We start from the raw sequence: 22384 nt of genomic DNA, 5'->3' as shown, positions 1-22384 counted from the left end.
TTTTAATGCCATTCTGTAAATAACATTTTTAATATACATGAATTGTACCGTCGAGAAGAAATCTGCAAATTTTACAAGACTCTTAATTTGGACAAATCCGAATAACTTAAAGATTATGCTCGAAAATTTTTGTTATTTTTGGATCAACCTACATTATTAAGTGAACAAATATTTTCAATAATGAATATCAATAAAAACTTTTTACGATCAAGCATCACCAATAAACATTTTCAAGCAGTTTTAAGAATTTCAACTACAAAACGAACACCTGAAATTTAAAAAATGTAAAACAGTTTCATTCTTCTCATTAAATTGTTGGCTATTAGATGATTAATTTTTTTTAACCACGTTTTTCTTAGCTTGTATTCTTGTTTGTCCGGTGGTTGTTTATCCAGTACAAATCTTGGAATCGATTTTTAAGTAACTCCCGACTATTGCTTTATAATAATTATTGACCTAAGAATAAGGTAGTGTTTTTTTGAAATACGCCATTTCTTTTGTCATCCCCCAGTGGTTAAGCTACAACATACAGCCGTAGTTATAAATTGACAAACTAAAATTGAAGTAGGGAGTAAGGTCATGTTAACGCGCGTGTTTGAACATGTATCTAACCGGAAAAAAAATATTTTTTTTTTAAACGGTACATGTTCAAACACGCGCGTTAATATCATTTTACTCCCTACTTTAATTATAGTTTGTCAATTTATGGTTACGGCCGTATGTTGTATCTTAACCACTGGGGAATGCCAAAAGAAATGGCGTATTTCAAAAAAAACACTACCTTATTCTTAGGTCAATAATTATTATAAAGCAATCATTATTCGTAAGATGTTTATCACACTTGAATGGTCAAAGACATTGCTTATAATTAGTATCTTTAGAATTATCTTCAAATGTGTTAATCTTGCCCATTTTTTGAATAATAAAATGCCTAATTCTTGTCAAATTTGGGATCACAGAGATTATCAATAGAATTTTTTATCGTAAATATTTTACTAAAATTATCTCGTCATAAATTATACTAATGGTTTTATAAATGCGTTTAAAAATTAATAAATCTAAAAAATCTTAACACCACTGCACAGTTATGTACCGAAATATGACTATATTCTAAAACATTAGAGCGAGAGGTTTAAAAGAATACTATTTTGTGTAATAAAAATACTTTATGCAGTCATCAAATGTTTAAAATAAACATAAAGGATAATAAGGCTTCAAAATTATACAAATAGATTATCTACAACGTTTAAGGTATGTCCAGGATCATGCTTTGAAAATAGAAAAAAGCCCCATTTTGACCCACGCTGAGCACGTCCGCCCTTAAGTAGAATTGAATTCATTTTCAGTTAATTCTGTTTTGTATGAAAAGTTATTTCGGAAGAAATCTGTAATCCAATCCACTATTATCGGTTGCTAAGGGGATGGTCCTAGCAACTAAATTATTAATATATACATGCGTTACTATGGAAATCAAAATGACATTTCAGTATTCTATATTTGTTTGTTTGTTGCAAAATAGCAAAAAAATGATTTGTTGACAATTGCCTTATTTGTCTTAAATTATTAATACATAGAATTGTCAAGTTTATATGAGTCAACAGAAAATTTAAAAACGTGGTAGGTATATAAAAAGTTCTTTTTATCTTGTAATTATTTATGTTGAAATTCTTTTTTCATGATCGAGTTGCATCACGACAACTGAAGTGGGGAGTAAGATCATAACATAATTAACGCGCGTGTTTAAACATGTACCAAACCGAAAAAAACCGATTTTTTCCTCAGATTAGTTCCGGTTTTTATTCAGACAAAATTAACGGTTTTTTTCAGTTTTCGGTTCAGTTACGGCTCGATGCTCTGTTCTTCACCACTAGTATATAAACATAAACTATATTTGAAATAAGTACATGAAAGTAAGCCCAGGTAATAGTAACAAGGTTTTTTGTTTCTCACATTTCAAAAATGGTCCATTCATGTTTGTATTATGCCGGGTCCACACCGGCAACAAGTCGCGCGACAACCTCGTTAATTTTTACGATAATTATCATAATTGCTTAAGAAATTTTACGATAATTATCATACTTATCGTAAAATTTAACGAGGTTGCCGGCGACATGTTGCCAGTATGGACCCGGCATTACACTTACACCTCTAATATATAAAATCAAACTTTGTGAGTTGGTGACACACTTAAAAATTTAAAAGTTTCAATTAAAATTTAATAATACTACATTTGCACAGTATAATTTTTTGAAAAAAATTCGCGATGTACTGGTCAGGTAACACTGACAGATTGTTATATTTGGTTTTTGGGTTTTCACCGTGTATTCCTCTTGTTTCTTTCCTCTCCATTTTGACTCATTACAGAGGTCATTCCCAAGAGATAATCTCTTGAAAATGGAATTAGCCCAAAATGTCAAGGAAAGAAGGAGGAGTGCATACATTATATTATGGTCACTACCCAAAAACCAAATACGATTATAACAAACCGTGAACGTCTCAAGCGATATCTGAATTGCACTTTATGAAAATATAGCATTAAGTTATCTTCTTCTTTGTTGAGCATATCGCTCCTTGGTATATGGATACCATATCATGGCGTGCGCGACATAATAATAAATTATTAAAAATTGATCGCGATAATAATTCATTATAATGAATTTGCACTTGCCGGGAAGTCGCAGATAATATATCATAAAGGTAATACCGCCTCGCTAGATTGTTATTGTTATTATCCTAATGATTTCTTACATTCCTTTTTACATTATACATTGTTTGACAATTCTGGTAACCACACAAGCTAATAAATAATAATAATAAACAGCCTGCCTTCACTCATCAATATAATACTAATTCTGACATCATCATTATATATTTGTTTATCTATCAGTGAAAATGTTCCAAAATTGCAACAGTCTATCCTCGCTTGAGCAGGATTTATTTTTCCAATACTCATTCTATGCATGGCAGAGTTCTGTCACGAATATCATCTGTAAGGGACCTTGGCATTGCGATTGAAAGTAAACCGACATTTATTAGCCATATACCTATTTACCATTTGTAACAAGACGCTTAAGATGTTAGGCTTCGTCATGCGTAGGTACTTCGCGGGTCCTTTAGGATGTTACGGTATCTATTAAAACTTTTGGTACTAGTCGGTTATCCTGGATACAGTGGCAAACACATTTTGAAAATAAACGATATACTGGATTATTTGTTGGGATCACCTAACCTAACCTAACCTAAACTAACAAAAACTAACAAATAATCCAGTATATTGGCTATTTTCAAAATGTGTTTGCCGCTGTATCCAGGATAAACGTATCGAACCAAACTTTTCTTTAATTCTTTAGTTCGAAGCAGGCTTGAGAGTGGGTCTATTGTTTGGGCACCGCATCAGTTGAAGTATGGCCTTATGGTGTAGAGGGTTCAGTATAAATTCTTGAGACTCTTTTACTTGAGGTTGTATGGATACTATCTTACAACTGACTATCTTTTAAGAATGCTTACATACCGCAGTTTGCAATTTAGAAGAGATCTTTATTTAGCTATGTAATTTTTTCGACTTATACGAGGTTTTTGTCCATATCAACACTGCAGATTCTCCGTTTCTCATTCATGTTTATAAATTTATTAGGGCGAAATATTTACACATTCATCCATAAACAAAAAAATGCATGGACGTATACGAGGTATAAATGACAGCTCTGCAATTCAGGGGAGTGTTGACCTGTGTGTCCCTTATAACTATCTTAGAAATAGAGAGCATCATTTGTTTATTCTCCCAAGGTGCAGAACCAACCTGCCATTGCTAATATCAATTGGGAGGGCGATAACTATGTTCGACCAAATTGCTTCGGGTTTTGATATATTCCGCTCGCGTGCGGTGAGTTTAGGTGGGCGCTGTTTTATAAATTCTTAAAAATACGGTCTCATTAGCAAACTCGGTGTAGGTACTTCTTTGAACTTCTATAGATGTATAATTCTATTTTAACTACTGTTGTATGTATTGTTCTCTTTTTATATTTTCATTTTTATCGTTTTTATTACTTCTCTTCATTATAATAATGTTTCATGCCATGTTGTAAACGTCTTAAACTTATAATTTGTAATGTCCACAATATGTTTAAAAAAATATTAAAAAAATGAGGTCAATGAGAGCCACATTCTGGATTTTCATATAGGCATATAAAGAGCCACACCATAGTCACGTTCTCACGCAAATTCAAATTTAATTATATTAAAGGAAAATTACAAATTACTAATTAGTTAATTTGAAGGAGTACTCGCAAAAATACAAGTATAATGGGAAAAGAAAATACCTATATTTTTATCAAAAGATATTGGGAGCCGCACTTAAACCAACGAGAAGTCGCATTTTCCCACGTCTGGTATAAATTATACGCCAGTGCTCGAAATGGAACGGAACGCACCGGAGCGCCGTTCCGGCTCGTGAAATCTGTAAAATTATCGCTCCGTCTCGTGGAAAAAATATGTTGACCGTCTGAGCTAGATACGCCGTAGAATAGAAAATCTGACACACTTAATTTTATAAAATACACGTACGATTTGATGAATATGTAACTTCAGAAAATTTGTCGAGCGCTCCGGTTCGTAAACTTTTCCATTTCGAGTGCTGATTATACCAGGCTTGGCAAACCTTACGTACGCGTGCCAAGCTTTCCAAAATATTATTTTTTGACTGGTTGACGTGCCGAAAAGTTTTTCATATGGAAAATATGAAAAAATAGTTATTAGAATTCTATTGAAAAGTTCAAAAAATCTAATTGAGTTCTATTGCAGTGGTGGCAAACCTATGGCACGCGAGATGATTTTGCATGGCACGCGTTCAAAGAGAAAAAATCCTATAATAATAATAAATGACAGATCGCATCGTATAAAATATAGCACGCAAATACTTTTGAAGGTTGTTAAGCATAACGTTTTATTTAAATATAAAATTGTATATGTCGGTCTTTAGACTTCCGCGTCACATATAATATTATTGCACGAACCTCATAAGGCGGCGGTGAATGCCGCGCCGGGAATCTCTAATTTTGATCGATTTACAATGCTTGAGACCACTGTAGCGATAGAATACCTCATCTGATCGGATAAATTCTGGTGTTAATTTGTGCATAAATAACCAAACTAATTGATACATTAACAAACAAATAAGGAACAAAAACTTGGTGAAGCAAGTAGTAGGTAATTATGGCAGCCAGTTTCAAATTTGATGGACTAAAATGTATGGCGTAATTGAAAAAAGTGTTAAATCTATGTGTGCTATGTTCTGTGAGTGGTATCTAAAACATTGTTATTTTTTAAATAGAATTTTTAAAAACTATTTTTTCATTATAACTGCACGGCACGTCAGACTGTTGAAAAATAATATTTGCGAAATTTTGGCACGCATACGTAAAATGGTTCGCCATCCCTGGTCTAGTATGTGTCGTAGCCACTGGTTTATATCCTGTTTTGTTTATAGAAAGTAAGTAGGTACCTAATATTAATTATTGTATGGTTTATACGCGGTATTGATTTAAAACTGATCACAAGACAGCGCTCGGAATGGAGCGGAACGCCCCGGAGCGCCGTTCCTGTTCGTGGGATTTCCAAGGATGGCGTTCCTGTTCGTTAAAACCTCTAAAATGGCGTACCGGTTCGTAAAATATCCGACGGACAGCGAGTCGTCTAGTAAAATCCTCAAGCGTCATACTTAATATTACGTTCCAGATTAGATTTAAAATTTACGAAAATGAATTGATAGGTACAAAGGTACAAAAACATAAATATTTTTTTTTATTAAAAAATAATTTTACTGGTTTAGAACCACTGAATTTTCTATGACCCGTACATAATGTACTTAAGTTTTTTTGAAATAGTGATAGAGTAAATGTAAGACAACGTATTTGAGAACTAACCTTTTTCAAGACAATACTGTTTTCAACGAATTTGGCATTGAATGCACTAATAGACAGACCCTTTTGCGTCAATGGTGATAAAACAATAAAATTGTATACAAAGAAATGCACTGGGTAAGATTTATTGCATTGTCGCACGCATGTATGGGACAATAATTATTTTGAAAAAAAGGTTTTTATGATTGTAAGGAAATGTGGAAGCTATTTTACATTGGAATGTAGATTTACTGTAGTATTAATTTATAAAACGAGAAACTATTTTTTTTCAATTTCATACATATTATTTTAATACAGTTAAGGTTAAGGTACATGCCTAAATATAGTGAGTTAATAACGTAAAAGTTATAATGCACACTGGAACTTTTAAATTTTTAAATGAAACACATTAAATACATATATTATCTTTACTGTATAAATGACATAATTAATTTGTTAAATATTGCACAAAAAGAACATAGTAAAAATAGTGTGAATAAAACTACGTGCCCTACCTAAGTATCTACCGAGATAGGTATACTATATCTGTCCTACCGAGGGTTGAAATTCTTGAGCACGTTTATGATCAATACGGCAGAAGTAGGCAATTGTTTTTTGTAATGAAACTTTAAATTTTGTATCGAGGCTACCATAATTGACCGAATTGTCCATTTATCATATTATTATGTTAACGAAATTTACATGGGTTTGACGCGTTCATAGTTTTTGTATTTCATAATGCAATCGGGGTCGTTCATTGGTCGTTTATCAATGTTAAGTTGTATGCAGCCAATGATAAGCGTTTTCATCAGAGGAAGCGACAAAATTAGACTCCTTATTTTTCCAAATTTAATCATTTTAAGTTGTGTTTTTTTGGTTTCCCATTACCTAACCGGTAACCCCCATGCTTTGCTGCTCTACACTAATTTATTTTTTATATTTCTTACATTATTGATGAATTGATAAAGTTCAGCGGAAATACTTTGCAGTGAAAAACTAAGTAGGTACCGAGAGAGATGGAATAAAATAAGGGAGGCCTTCATCCAGCACTGGATCGACCAAGGTTGATGGGTTGGGTTCTAAATAATTATTATTGCATACATGAAAAAACCTAACTATTGCAGCTGCTTTGCTAAATTTTTTAATTTCCGAAAAACTTGTGCTCTGACATCGTTTAAAAACTCTTTGTATGTACTTAATAGCTTAAATTGTTGTTTAATAATTTCTTAGGGGGTAAAATATTTCATATTAAATAGTAAATGTGACTGTGACCAGAATCTACGTATTCGCTGTTTTACCTACCTACTCAACGTTACGGAATCGCCAGATAATAATTATTTATCGTAATCTATTATAATATTTTACATTGAGTGACAAAAAAAAAGTCATTACCTCATATATTTTTATTGTTTTAATTTTATATGGATATTTTTCGGGTTGAATGAACTGTGTCTTTGATGGTTAAATATTTAAATAAATCAATCAGAATCCAATGGGATAAATATATGAAAAATTTCCCTATATATAACAATTTCTATAACATTGGAAACCTATTAGAATAAATTGTCCTACATGTCCACATGATGTAAATATTTTTTTTCTAATAATATGTACCTGCACTTCTGAGGTTGTTTAAAATGATTCATATTTAATAAAGAATGCTACATTTGTAAATCTTGCGTATTACATATTTTTTAAATTAATTTATTAAAAACCATGCCCTTGCTTTTTGGTATACGATGGATTTTAATTTGATTAAAAAATAGTTTACCTTAATCAAAATATTTCGAATTTACGAAAAATCAGAGCTTTGAAAAAAGCCGCATGTATTTTGTTTAAGCCGAAGAATCTTCACTCATATTTCTATCCACTCTTAGTTGCATATTTTTATTCAAACTGCTAACGAAACCAATGGGAAATTGTGATTAGTTTGTCTATTATTTCATGTATTTTAATAATGTTTCCCACTCCAATTAGATTCATATACGTTTAGTTATTTATATTTGTATAATTATTAATGTATTTTTAAGAAAACGATTTCGTAAACTAAAATGACTCTATATTTGTGTGTTACCACTAATTGTTATAGCCGATAACGTATTGGGCGAAGATGATGATGAAAAAAATACATCATGTAAAACTAAAAGTTATTTTTATGTTATAGATATTATTATATCCAATATCACAAATTTTTGGAAAATTGTCGAGCGTTCCTGTTCGTGAAATTTTCCATTTCGAGCACTGTCACAAGAGAAATATAGGCTGATTATGACATTTTAACTTACTAACGAACATGACGTGTCGTGTTTAATAGAATTCGGTAAAATAAATATTATTTTAAAAATGGTTTTTCACGGTATTGCATTGCGACTATTAATATGTCATATTTTGTTTCGATTCTATGGTTAATAACTATAATGTGTTGGTATCAATTTCAGATCGATGAACCTCGTTCTGACAATCTGCCAGATTTAGAGGATGAGAAGGTAATCTTTATAAACTATTATAAGATCAGTGAGTGGCAAAACACCCACGATGGCTGCCCGCGGCTTAAACGTCGGCCTATAGCGTCGTGGGTCCCAGGTTCAAATCCTGGGTCTGGCAAGTGCACATATGGTTTTTCAATTTGTGTATGAGTCTGAGTATGGACCTAATAGGTTGAAGAAGTGGCTAACATCCATATCTCGTAAGGCCCATATGATCGTCTTTCAACTTATTTTACGTAAGAAATAAATTTAAAAATAATAATTGTATATTTTTTTATTCAATACTAAAAATAGTTAAGGTTCAAAAATTTTAGGTTCTTTATTATAGATAAAAACATGGTTTGAAAAATCTCAGTAACATCCAAAATAGAAGAAACGTTGAATCGAGTGGGACTCGAACTCACGTCTCATTATCCATTATTACATATTAATATTTAAATATTCAATACTTTAAATACATAAGGTTCAAGATTGTTAGATTCTTTATAATAGAAAAAAACATTTTTTGAAAAAACTGAGTAACATTCAAAATTCTAGAAAAAAGGTTGGATCGTGTGGGACTCGAACTCATGTCTCACCATATGGGTGGGAATATAATTGTCTTTATTCGATACTGAAAATACATTAGCTTTAAGAATGTTAGGTCCCGAACCCCATGTTAAGAACCTATGTTCTATACAACTACTTATTATTATCTTATTATTGCAGATTATGAAGCACTCCGAGTTGTTTGTAGGGGATGAGCAAGTTTCTCCGACTCCGAAAACACCCGAAAAGGTACTATTTTATAGATTTCCATAAACATTATTTCATAATATATGGGTGAGAATAACAATTGTTTTTATTCAATACTGAAAATACATTAGCTTTAAGAATGTTAGGTCCCGAACCCCATGTTAAGAACCTATGTTCTATACAACTACTTATTATTATCTTATTATTACAGATTTTGAAGTACTCCGACTTGTTTGTAGGGGATGAGCAAGTTCCTCCGACTCCGAAAAAACCCAAAAAGGTACTATTTTATAGATTTCAATAAACATTTTATTTGTATGCCTTTAATAAAGAGAAGATTTAGGAAATTAATATTTAAAAATAATACTTAAGTGTATATTCTTTATTCAATACTTTAAATACATAAGGTTCAAGATTGTTAGATTCTTTATAATAGAAAAAAACATTTTTTGAAAAAACTGAGTAACATTCAAAATTCTAGAAAAAAGGTTGGATCGTGTGGGACTCGAACTCATGTCTCACCATATGGGTGGGAATATAATTGTCTTTATTCGATACTGAAAATACATTAGCTTTAAGAATGTTAGGTCCCGAACCCCATGTTAAGAACCTATGTTCTATACAACTACTTATTATTATCTTATTATTGCAGATTATGAAGCACTCCGAGTTGTTTGTAGAGCATGAGCAAGTTCTTCCGACTCCGAAAACACCCGAAAAGGTACTATTTTATAGATTTCCATAAACATTATTTCATAATATATGGGTGAGAATAACAATTGTTTTTATTCAATACTGAAAATACATTAGCTTTAAGAATGTTAGGTCCCGAACCCCATGTTAAGAACCTATGTTCTATACAACTACTTTTTATTATCTTATTATTACAGATTTTGAAGTACTCCGACTTGTTTGTAGGGGATGAGCAAGTTCCTCCGACTCCGAAAAAACCCAAAAAGGTACTATTTTATAGATTTCAATAAACATTTTATTTGTATGCCTTTAATAAAGAGAAGATTTAGGAAATTAATATTTAAAAATAATACTTAAGTGTATATTCTTTATTCAATACTTTAAATACATAAGGTTCAAGATTGTTAGATTCTTTATAATAGAAAAAAACATTTTTTGAAAAAACTGAGTAACATTCAAAATTCTAGAAAAAAGGTTGGATCGTGTGGGACTCGAACTCATGTCTCACCATATGGGTGGGAATATAATTGTCTTTATTCGATACTGAAAATACATTAGCTTTAAGAATGTTAGGTCCCGAACCCCATGTTAAGAACCTATGTTCTATACAACTACTTATTATTATCTTATTATTGCAGATTATGAAGCACTCCGAGTTGTTTGTAGAGCATGAGCAAGTTCTTCCGACTCCGAAAACACCCGAAAAGGTACTATTTTATAGATTTCCATAAACATTATTTCATATATGGGTGAGAATAACAATTGTTTTTATTCAATACTGAAAATACATTAGCTTTAAGAATGTTAGGTCCCGAACCCCATGTTAAGAACCTATGTTCTATACAACTACTTATTATTATCTTATTATTACAGATTTTGAAGTACTCCGACTTGTTTGTAGGGGATGAGCAAGTTCCTCCGACTCCGAAAAAACCCAAAAAGGTACTATTTTATAGATTTCAATAAACATTTTATTTGTATGCCTTTAATAAAGAGAAGATTTAGGAAATTAATATTTAAAAATAATACTTAAGTGTATATTCTTTATTCAATACTTTAAATACATAAGGTTCAAGATTGTTAGATTCTTTATAATAGAAAAAAACATTTTTTGAAAAAACTGAGTAACATTCAAAATTCTAGAAAAAAGGTTGGATCGTGTGGGACTCGAACTCATGTCTCACCATATGGGTGGGAATATAATTGTCTTTATTCGATACTGAAAATACATTAGCTTTAAGAATGTTAGGTCCCGAACCCCATGTTAAGAACCTATGTTCTATACAACTACTTATTATTATCTTATTATTGCAGATTATGAAGCACTCCGAGTTGTTTGTAGAGCATGAGCAAGTTCTTCCGACTCCGAAAACACCCGAAAAGGTACTATTTTATAGATTTCCATAAACATTATTTCATATATGGGTGAGAATAACAATTGTTTTTATTCAATACTGAAAATACATTAGCTTTAAGAATGTTAGGTCCCGAACCCCATGTTAAGAACCTATGTTCTATACAACTACTTATTATTATCTTATTATTACAGATTTTGAAGTACTCCGACTTGTTTGTAGGGGATGAGCAAGTTCCTCCGACTCCGAAAAAACCCAAAAAGGTACTATTTTATAGATTTCAATAAACATTTTATTTGTATGCCTTTAATAAAGAGAAGATTTAGGAAATTAATATTTAAAAATAATACTTAAGTGTATATTCTTTATTCAATACTTTAAATACATAAGGTTCAAGATTGTTAGATTCTTTATAATAGAAAAAAACATTTTTTGAAAAAACTGAGTAACATTCAAAATTCTAGAAAAAAGGTTGGATCGTGTGAGACTCGAACTCATGTCTCACCATATGGGTGGGAATATAATTGTCTTTATTCGATACTGAAAATACATTAGCTTTAAGAATGTTAGGTCCCGAACCCCATGTTAAGAACCTATGTTCTATACAACTACTTATTATTATCTTATTATTGCAGATTATGAAGCACTCCGAGTTGTTTGTAGAGCATGAGCAAGTTCTTCCGACTCCGAAAACACCCGAAAAGGTACTATTTTATAGATTTCCATAAACATTATTTCATATATGGGTGAGAATAACAATTGTTTTTATTCAATACTGAAAATACATTAGCTTTAAGAATGTTAGGTCCCGAACCCCATGTTAAGAACCTATGTTCTATACAACTACTTATTATTATCTTATTATTACAGATTTTGAAGTACTCCGACTTGTTTGTAGGGGATGAGCAAGTTCCTCCGACTCCGAAAAAACCCAAAAAGGTACTATTTTATAGATTTCAATAAACATTTTATTTGTATGCCTTTAATAAAGAGAAGATTTAGGAAATTAATATTTAAAAATAATACTTAAGTGTATATTCTTTATTCAATACTTTAAATACATAAGGTTCAAGATTGTTAGATTCTTTATAATAGAAAAAAACATTTTTTGAAAAAACTGAGTAACATTCAAAATTCTAGAAAAAAGGTTGGATCGTGTGGGACTCGAACTCATGTCTCACCATATGGGTGGGAATATAATTGTCTTTATTCGATACTGAAAATACATTAGCTTTAAGAATGTTAGGTCCCGAACCCCATGTTAAGAACCTATGTTCTATACAACTACTTATTATTATCTTATTATTGCAGATTATGAAGCACTCCGAGTTGTTTGTAGAGCATGAGCAAGTTCTTCCGACTCCGAAAACACCCGAAAAGGTACTATTTTATAGATTTCCATAAACATTATTTCATATATGGGTGAGAATAACAATTGTTTTTATTCAATACTGAAAATACATTAGCTTTAAGAATGTTAGGTCCCGAACCCCATGTTAAGAACCTATGTTCTATACAACTACTTATTATTATCTTATTATTACAGATTTTGAAGTACTCCGACTTGTTTGTAGGGGATGAGCAAGTTCCTCCGACTCCGAAAAAACCCAAAAAGGTACTATTTTATAGATTTCAATAAACATTTTATTTGTATGCCTTTAATAAAGAGAAGATTTAGGAAATTAATATTTAAAAATAATACTTAAGTGTATATTCTTTATTCAATACTTTAAATACATAAGGTTCAAGATTGTTAGATTCTTTATAATAGAAAAAAACATTTTTTGAAAAAACTGAGTAACATTCAAAATTCTAGAAAAAAGGTTGGATCGTGTGGGACTCGAACTCATGTCTCACCATATGGGTGGGAATATAATTGTCTTTATTCGATACTGAAAATACCAGTGGCGAAGGGTGACTTTTGGAAAGAGGTAAGCTGTGGAGATCAGAGAAAAAGAGCACACTTGTCAGGTAACTTACGGGAAATAAGAAGATAATACTTACGATATTACTACTGATGAATAGGTGCACACTAATGACAACGACACACTGGTCATAGGTTTCACCGCTGAATTTGTCAAATTATTTAAATCACTTATGGCAGTAGAATTCCACGCATACTTTCTTTACCAAACAATACGCATCGCCAACAAAAAAGTTTGTTTAATGTATAACTGTCAGTTAAAAACAAATATTTATCATTTATAAATTGTTGTGAAAATGTCTAATATAAGTTTTTTTGCTGTATTCAAATCTAAATGAACCCTTGGAAGGTCAAGCTTTGATAATTTTTAAATGCAATCGTTCGCACATTTTCTACCGGGACACTACACAATTTAATAAATAGGTACTTATATATTTAAAGCACTGGCGAATGATTTCGGTACAATATGAGATAATTTATCCACATTCACAGTAACACAATGAATTTTGTATTATAAAATAAACCTTTACCACCGCTTTGACATGTCAAAATGACATAAACTGTGAATAGCATGTTATGTTTGTCTATGACTGAAGTAACCTAAATAATAATCGCGAATTAATACAATATTTATTTTTAATAACAATTTATAAATTATATGTGATCGAACACAATAGTTATTATTTTTTTTAATCATCCTTATTATTTATTATTTGCTTTTAAAGATAAGCAAAGAAAATAAACAAATCAACATTTCGAATAAGCTTGTCTGTTAACGCTTCTGAGTCTCGAACAAAAACCCAGACATGCATGAAGTTGGCAACTGAATTTCGGTAGAAAATTCGGCTTGGATTATCGTTGAAATAATTCTAAAAATAGCTCTCACGTTGGACGTTCCGTCATTTATTTTTGATTCGAAACATGACTAAATTAAAAGCTCTACTTATAAATAACGACGATAGATGGCAATAAATATTTTTATTATAACCTACAATGTCCTACAATATAGATATTTATTTATATAAATTAAATACTTGAAAATAGAAGGTAAGCTTTAAATAATCGCTTAGTATGGAGCCTTCGCCACTGGAAAATACATTAGCTTTAAGAATGTTAGGTCCCGAACCCCATGTTAAGAACCTATGTTCTATACAACTACTTATTATTATCTTATTATTGCAGATTATGAAGCACTCCGAGTTGTTTGTAGAGCATGAGCAAGTTCTTCCGACTCCGAAAACACCCGAAAAGGTACTATTTTATAGATTTCCATAAACATTATTTCATATATGGGTGAGAATAACAATTATTTTTATTCAATACTGAAAATACATTAGCTTTAAGAATGTTAGGTCCCGAACCCCATGTTAGATGGTAGATGCGGCGCATGCCTTGTAATTCTCAAATGAAAAGGCATTTTCTCATGTTTATCATTATGTGCTTACTACCGTTGCTTACGCTACTGACCACTATGGGGTACTACCATCTCCTCACCTACTGGCCACTAGCTGTCGATGACCAAACTTATGTTTGCAAAATATGGGATACAGGTGGTCCTCAACTTTTATACATAATTGGCTTCTGAAAATGTGTTTGAATTTTGAATGTACAATAGAAGAGCATTGTAAAAAAAACACCAAAAAGACGTGTGAAATTATTATATCTATTTTTTTTCTTTTCAACATAAAACATTCGCGTGCCAACCAAAACCATCTCTGCTGTCATGTCATGACTATGTTGATGGTCTAAATAAGAAAATTAAATAAACTTCATAAAATATAAAAGTATTATAATCGTCTTGTAATTAAATTAAATATTTAATAAAAAAATTCTCAAGAAGAATTTTGAAATCATCGTCTAGTACAGCGGTTCTCAAACTGGAGTCCGCGGTCCCCTGGGGGACTGCGAAGCGGTTTCGGTAGGACCGCGAAAAACGAACGCATGTTTATACTATTTAATTTTTTTAATAATAACCTGGCGCTGCAAGGAAAAGATATCACAGTCCTCCATTGTTACGAAAAGTTGACAGCTTTCAAAATGAAGGTCGAACTATGGACTGTAAAGTTAGAGACGAAGAACTTTGCCTCATTGCCACAGCTGAACACATATTGATGAAAATGGGCATGAAGTCGATGGCGATTTCTTTGGGGTAATGAAACAGCATGTATTTATTCTTAGCGAAGAAATTTCTTACTATTTTCCTGACCTTCGAGAATTTGAAAAATACCATCGTTTTATCAATAACCCATTTGTACTCTCCATTGGTGATCTGCCTTCGGAGGACAATTTAATTCAGGAACAGTTTATTGATTTGATAAATGATTGGGGTGCAAAACATGTTTTCCGTGAAACGTGTTGTACCTAGTGATTTTTGGATTGAAATGGCACAGTCCTATCCTGATGTTGCAAAGATGGCTCTAAGAGTGCTGATTCCATTCCCGACCACCTATAAGTGTGGGACCTACACTACTTAATATCAAGACAAAATCTCGAAAAAGATTACATATACCAACAATTTTCTTTTTCCATTAAAGGGGCCGCGAGCCATCCAATATTTTTTAAAGGGACCGCCACGCAGGAAATTTTTAAAAGTTTGAGAACCGTTGGTCTAGTGTGTGCCTTAGCCACTAATTTATATCCTGCTTTGTTTATAGCAAGTAAGCTAATATGTATGGCTTATACGCGGTATTGATTTAAAACCGATCACAAGAGAAATATAGGCTGATTATGACATTTTAACTTACCAACGAACATGACGTGTCGTGTTTAATAGAATTCGGTAAAATAAATATTATTTTAAAAATGGTTTTTCACGGTATTGCATTGCGACTATTAATATGTCATATTTTGTTTCGATTCTATGGTTAATAACTATAATGTGTTGGGTGTCAATTTCAGATCGAAGAAGATCTTTATGAAATCCTTGACGATCTGCTAAATTCTGAAGATAAGGTAATCTTTATAATTTATTAATAATTACCTATTTATAAGATCAGTGAGTGGGAAAACACCCACGATGGCCGCGCGCGGCTTAAACGTCAGCCTATAGCGTCGTGGGTCCCAGGTTCGAATCCTGGGTCTGGCAAGTGCATATATTGTTTTTCAATTTATGTATGAGTCTGAGTATGGACCTAATAGGTTGAGCAAGTGGCTAACATCCATTTCTTGTAAGAGCCATATGATCGTCTTTTGAAATAAATATTTAAAAATAATAATTGTATATGTTTTATTCAATATTGAAAAAAGATAAGGTTCGAGAATGTTAGGTTCTTTATTATAGTTAAAACTTATTTTAAAAATCTCAGTAACGTCCAAAATTCTAGAAGAATTGGATCGAGTGGGACTCGAACTCACGTCTCACTATCCGGGTGAGAATTGTCTTATTATGATTTTTTATTTTTTTTATTCAATACTGAAAATACATCAGCTTTAAGAATGTTAGGTCCCGAACCCATTTTGAGAACCTGTGTTCTATAAAACTTCTTATAATTATCTAATTATTACAGGTTATGAAGCACTCCGAGTTGTTTGTAGAGCATGAGAAAGTTCTTCCGGCACACGAAAAGGTACTATTTTATAGATTTCAATAAACAGTTTAATTGTATGGCTTTAATAAAGAGAAGATTTAAGAAATTAATATTGAAAAATAATACTTAATTGTATATTTTTTTTATTCAATATTAAAAATACAAAAGTTCAAGATTGTTAGGTTCTTTATTATAGAAAAAAACATTTTTTGACAAATCTCAGTAACATTCAAAATTCTTGAAAAAAGCTTAGATCGAGTGGGACTCGAACTCATGTCTCACTATAATATGGGTGAGAATTGTCTTATGATTTTTTATTTTTTTCTTCGATACTGAAAATACATAACTTTAAAAATGTTAGGTCCCGAACCCATGTTGGGAACCTGTGTTCTATAAAACTACTTATATTATCTTATTATTTCAGATTATGACGAATTTGGACGGGATCGACGAAGACGAAGGCGAAATTTCTAAGACTCGAACAACACCCGAAAAGGTACTATTTTATAGATTTCAATAAAAGTTTATTTGTATGGCTTTAATAAAGAGAAGATTTAAGAAATTAATTTTTAAAAATAATACTTAATTGTATATTTTTTTATTCAATACTGAAAATACATAAGGTTCAAGATTGTTAGGTTCTTTATTATAGAAAAAATAGTTTTTTAAAAATCTCAGTAACATTGAAAATTCTACAAAAAAGCTTGGATCGGGTGGGACTCGAACTCATGTCTCACTACATGGATGAGAATTGTCTTATTATTTTTTATTTTTTTTATTCGAAAATGAAAATACATAAGCTTTAAGAATGTTAGGTCCCGAACCCATGTTGAGAACCTGTGTTCTATAAAACTACTTATATTATCTTATTATTTCAGATTATGACGAATTCGGACAGGCTCGACGAAGACGAAGGCGAAATTCCTAAGACTCTAACAACACCCAAAAAGGTACTATTTATAGATTTCAATAAACAGTTTATTTGTATGGCTTTAATAAAGAGAAGATTTAAGAAATTAATATTTAAAAACAATACTTAATTGTATATTTTCTTATTCAATACTGAAAATACATAAGGTTCAAGATTGTTAGGTTCTTTATAATAGAAAATTTTCTTTTTGAAAAATCTCAGTAACAAATTTTAGAAAAAAGGTTCGATCGAGTGGGACTCGAACTCACGTCTCACTATCCGGGTGAGAATTGTCTTATTATGGTTTTTTATTTTTTTTATTCAATACTGAAAATACATAAGCTTATGATAGATTTCAATAAGCATTTTATTTGTATGGCTTTAATAACCTTTTTTTATTAATTTGACAATATTTAAGTTGTTTGGAACTATAAATCCATCTTCACCTTTAAAAGTCTTTTGTGTAGCTGGGTTAGCGTATTGTCCATACTATAATGAAAATGCGAATGTAGACACGTATTATCGTGCATGTTGCAAGACTTCATACATGGATCAAAAAAGGTTAGCAACTTTTGAATTTTCAGACGATAGTTGCAAATGACACACGCACGTGTTCAGTAGAACGATAGTCGCAAACCTGCCGGATAAAAATATAAACTACAAAGTGCAGAGCATTTTCACGTTTATAAATTTTCACAACCTGTCAAATTGACAACTAAATTGTTATGCACGTTGAATTTCTTTTTTGGAAGGGTAGGTTCTAATTTAAATTTAAAAAAACCCTTGGACTTACAATTGTTTGCCACTTAGGATATTTTATTGTGTACCACCAACAGATTTCGAGGTAAACAAATGTAAGTCCAATATGAACGTTAAAAAATAATAATAATAAAAATTATAAACATCGTATATAGAACACACGAAAATATGCCTGTTTTGATAAATAGATAAATTTTATCTTTTTCACAAGTTGAAAGTTCCAAAAATCACAAATTCGTCTCTCCTGTGAAGTTGTCATTTTGGATATACCATAGATTACCTCTGGTAAGTAACCAGAAATTGTTTTTTAACAATATTAAAAATTTGTTTTAAACTTTTACCCACTAAACAAATAAATTTTTCAAAATTGATTTCTTTTACCCAGTCTCTCAAAAGGTTGCCGACCATTGGTCAAGTATGTCTTAGCCACTGGTTTATAACCTGCTTTGCTTATAGCAAGTAAGTACCTTAATATGTATGGTTTATACGCGGTATTGATTTAAAACTGATCAAAAGAGAAATATTGGCTGATTATGACATTTTAACTTGCCAACGAACATGACGGTGTTTAATAGAATTCGAAAAAACAAGTATTATTTTAAAAATGGCTTTTCACAGTATTGCATTGCGACTATTAATATGTCATGTTTTGTTTTGATTCTATGGTTAATAACTATAATGTGTTGGTATCAATTTCAGATCGAAGAATAACATTCTGAAATTCTTGAAAACCTGCTTGATTTAGAGGATGAGGAGGTAATCTTTATAAATTATTAATTAAGTACCTATTTATATTATCAATAAGTGGGAAAACACCTACGATGGCCGCGTGCGGCTTAAACGTCAGCCTATAGTGTCGTGGGTCCCAGGTTCGAATCCTTGGTCTAGCAACTACACATATTCTTTTTCAATTTGTGTATGAGTCTGAGTATGGACCTAATAGGTTGAGCAAGTGGCTAACATCCATTTCTCGTAAGGCCCATATGATCGTCTTTTGATGGTAAATAGTCAAAAAAATTTAATATTTAAAATAAATTTTAACTTATTGTAAGAAATAAATATTTAAAAATAAAAATTGTATATTTTTTTTATTCAATACTGAAAATACATAGGGTTCAAGATTGTTAGGTTCTTTGTTATAGAAAAAAATATTTTTTGAAAAATATCAGTAACATCCAAAATTCTAGAATAAGTGGGACTCGAACTCATGTTTCACTATCCGGGTGAGAATAATAATTGTCTTTATTCAATACTGAAATTACATTAGCTTTAAGAATTTTAGGTCACGGACCTCATCTTAAGAACCTGTGTTCTATAAAACTAATTATTATCTTATTATTACAGGTTATGAAGAATTCATACTTGATCGACGAAGACGAAATTCCTCAAACTCCAATAAAACCTGAAAATGTACCATTTTATAGATTTCAATAAACATTTTATTTGCATGTATTTCTATTTTTTTATTAATTTGACAACATTTAAGTTATTTGGAGCTATAAATCCATCTTAACCTTTAAAAGTCTTTTGTGTAACTGGGTTAGTGTATCGTCGCTACTATAACGAAAATACAAATGTAAACACGTATAAATCGTGCATGTTGCAAGTTTTCATGTATTTGCGGCCCGCCGTTCACTTTATGTTCCTAATGTGGCCCTCCATTTAAAAAGTTTGCCCAGGCCTACCAAATGCCAAAAGTAGCTGTATGAGAATAGATATTTGCAGTGGATAGTGGGGCTGAACAGTGACAAAATTAGTTCCTCGAATACTTCACAAAAAGTTTTGACCGACAGTGCATCATCGCCGCCATAAATTTTATACTATATTTTATACAAATGAAGGTGCCTCCTCGAAAAGGGGTCTATATGCAAAAACTAAATTTTACACGAGAAAGGAAAACAAAATAAACAATAATTTCAGTGATTTATAGTACCTACCTATGATTTTTTAAAGCAATGAATGTCAATGATTAAAAATATCACCATACATCGCTGAAATTCTTGTTATATATTTATTTGTGTTTCCTCCTTCAATAATGGGAACTGAAATACATAACGGGTAAGGCGATAGCAGGTAACCGACTCGAGTAAGGAAGAATCCGAGTTAAACTTACACACGTGTCAAGAATACGTTTTACGTTGAATACTGAAAACTGCTCTCGGTTTATGCATTTACGCTCATTTAATGTTGGTGTATTACACACACTATTGCACGTGCACAATACGTGCTTCATTTTCGTAGGACACTCACACATTCAAAACCTTGCATCAAGATGCGTATTGAATATAGCCTATCGGTATTTTATTTTCTATCTGTTCTGTGTTTTCCTCTCTCCTCGAGAGGCACCATCAAATCTGTTTTTATTTTCCAATTTGCTTCGAGATAAATTTTTGACGAGGATGATCGACAGTAATGTGACTCTAATTTTGGCAATATGTTAATAAAAGAATGTGTATTTTCTATTTTACTGTTATCAATGCAGGAGGACCTCGACTTTCGCACATAATTGGTTCCTGAAAGTGTGTGTGAATGTTAAATGTTCGAAAGTAGAGGGAAGTAAAACAAAATATAAATTGTGTGTATTTTAAAATAATTATTTATCAAGTAAATATAAGATGTTTAAGAGACATGTTTAAGTGGGGTTTGTGGGTGTTTCCCTTAAAAAATTATCAAGAGTTAACTGTTTGCCACTCTTCTTTTTCTTATTTTAAAATGGTAAAATATTAACTTTACAATATTGCTTAACTCCTGGCACGAAATGTAAAGTGAACCAATCTTTAAACATTAAGCAGTAACCCAAGCTTTTTTATTTGATTACCAAATGACTGGAAGCAATTCTTTATCTTTCCCTTTCAATGCTCTGGGATTTTCTGGTTGATAAATTAACATTGGAATCAATTTTAAATCACCAGCTAAGTTTCCACCAAGAAGCACTGTCAATCGGTTTTTAGAAGGTTTATGCCCAGGGGCAACTGATTCTTCCTTAGATAAGAATGTACGACTAGGCATTTTTTTCCAAAATAAACCTGACTCATCTACATTAAATATTTGGCTAGACGAATATTCTCCATCTTCAATAATTTTGGATGGTGAAGAAATAAATTCTTTTGCAGCATCTTTATCTGCATCAGCCGATTCTCCAGTGAATTTAATATTATGAAAAGAAAACCTCATTTTAAAATTGTTAAACCAACCGTTAGTTGCTTGAAAAATAGTGTTAGAATCTTCTTTTAATCTAGCCTTCCAATCTTTGTGCAAACTAAGAGCCTTCGCTTGAATAATAATTGAAATACTCAGAGGGACATCTTTTTGATATTGGTCATCGATCCATGATGACAAAGATTTTTCCATTTCATCCATAACTATGCCGTGTCTTTTGGAAACAATCTTTAAAGATATATTTCTACAATTATCACAACATATCGTAGACTTGTTTATATCATACGAACGTCCGATTGATGCAAAAGATTCACCGCTATCAGAACGTCTGTCTAATAATTTCCATCTTTGTCTCGATCTTGTGAAGTTTATGAGTCCTTGATTTCTTTTTGTTCGTATCAACACTGCAATTTTTCAGTTTCTCACTCACTAAACCTACTAAACTAAACAACCTAAAAAACCTACTAAACTAGTTAGCTCACAAGCAAAGTGACGGGTGTGAGCAGGATGCAAGTGATGCAAGAAATGCACTTGCTTGTGAGCGAGCGAGAGGGGGATATCTTTACCCCACAGCGCGAAGTTTTAAAAAACGATTTTTTTAAAATGTGCGAAATAGCGAATTGTGCGAAAGTCAAACGTTCGAAAGTCGAGGTCCGCCTGTATTTGTTTTTTGATTCTGGATGTTTCTTTCTGTGTACATGTTTTGATCCTGTATGTTTGCTTGAACATTTTCATCTTGAACCCGATTTTGAACTGTCCACTGACTTATGCATAATGTATTGTCAACGTACTACCTTCCCTTTAACGTAAGAATACGTATGAGGGTAAATAGGTAATATGTTTAACATCCGTATCTAGCTCAATACAAAACTCTAACGGTACAGCATGGAGATTCCATCTCTGTAGGATTACCAGGCCTACAAAATAGATAGTCGTGGA

General features: G+C 31.7%; 1 protein-coding gene across 1 annotated transcript in view; it reads left to right on the top strand.

Annotated features, from left to right (window-relative positions):
• LOC147079965 (uncharacterized) overlaps positions 1 to 19737 on the top strand; it is a 31574-nt gene extending 11837 nt beyond the window's left edge. The window contains exons 2-19 of the mRNA XM_085946021.1: positions 8336 to 8383; positions 9092 to 9160; positions 10009 to 10077; positions 10450 to 10518; positions 10685 to 10753; positions 11126 to 11194; positions 11361 to 11429; positions 11802 to 11870; positions 12037 to 12105; positions 12478 to 12546; positions 12713 to 12781; positions 14273 to 14341; positions 15989 to 16042; positions 16597 to 16656; positions 17042 to 17113; positions 17496 to 17567; positions 18986 to 19042; positions 19631 to 19737. Coding sequence (XP_085802147.1) covers positions 8336 to 8383; positions 9092 to 9160; positions 10009 to 10077; positions 10450 to 10518; positions 10685 to 10753; positions 11126 to 11194; positions 11361 to 11429; positions 11802 to 11870; positions 12037 to 12105; positions 12478 to 12546; positions 12713 to 12781; positions 14273 to 14341; positions 15989 to 16042; positions 16597 to 16656; positions 17042 to 17113; positions 17496 to 17567; positions 18986 to 18997 — 1077 coding nt within the window. The 3' untranslated portion in view covers positions 18998 to 19042; positions 19631 to 19737. The remainder of the gene's footprint in view (positions 1 to 8335; positions 8384 to 9091; positions 9161 to 10008; positions 10078 to 10449; positions 10519 to 10684; positions 10754 to 11125; positions 11195 to 11360; positions 11430 to 11801; positions 11871 to 12036; positions 12106 to 12477; positions 12547 to 12712; positions 12782 to 14272; positions 14342 to 15988; positions 16043 to 16596; positions 16657 to 17041; positions 17114 to 17495; positions 17568 to 18985; positions 19043 to 19630) is intronic.
• The last annotated feature ends 2647 nt before the right edge of the window (positions 19738 to 22384 follow it).

The sequence above is a fragment of the Rhyacophila brunnea genome, unplaced genomic scaffold, assembly GCF_057557595.1.
Source record: "Rhyacophila brunnea isolate RB1 unplaced genomic scaffold, BYU_Rbru_1.0 scaffold_1, whole genome shotgun sequence".
Taxonomy (NCBI): Eukaryota; Metazoa; Arthropoda; class Insecta; order Trichoptera; family Rhyacophilidae; genus Rhyacophila; species Rhyacophila brunnea.
Note: the sequence above shows the minus strand (reverse complement) of the source record. Positions and strands in the feature narration are given on the sequence as shown.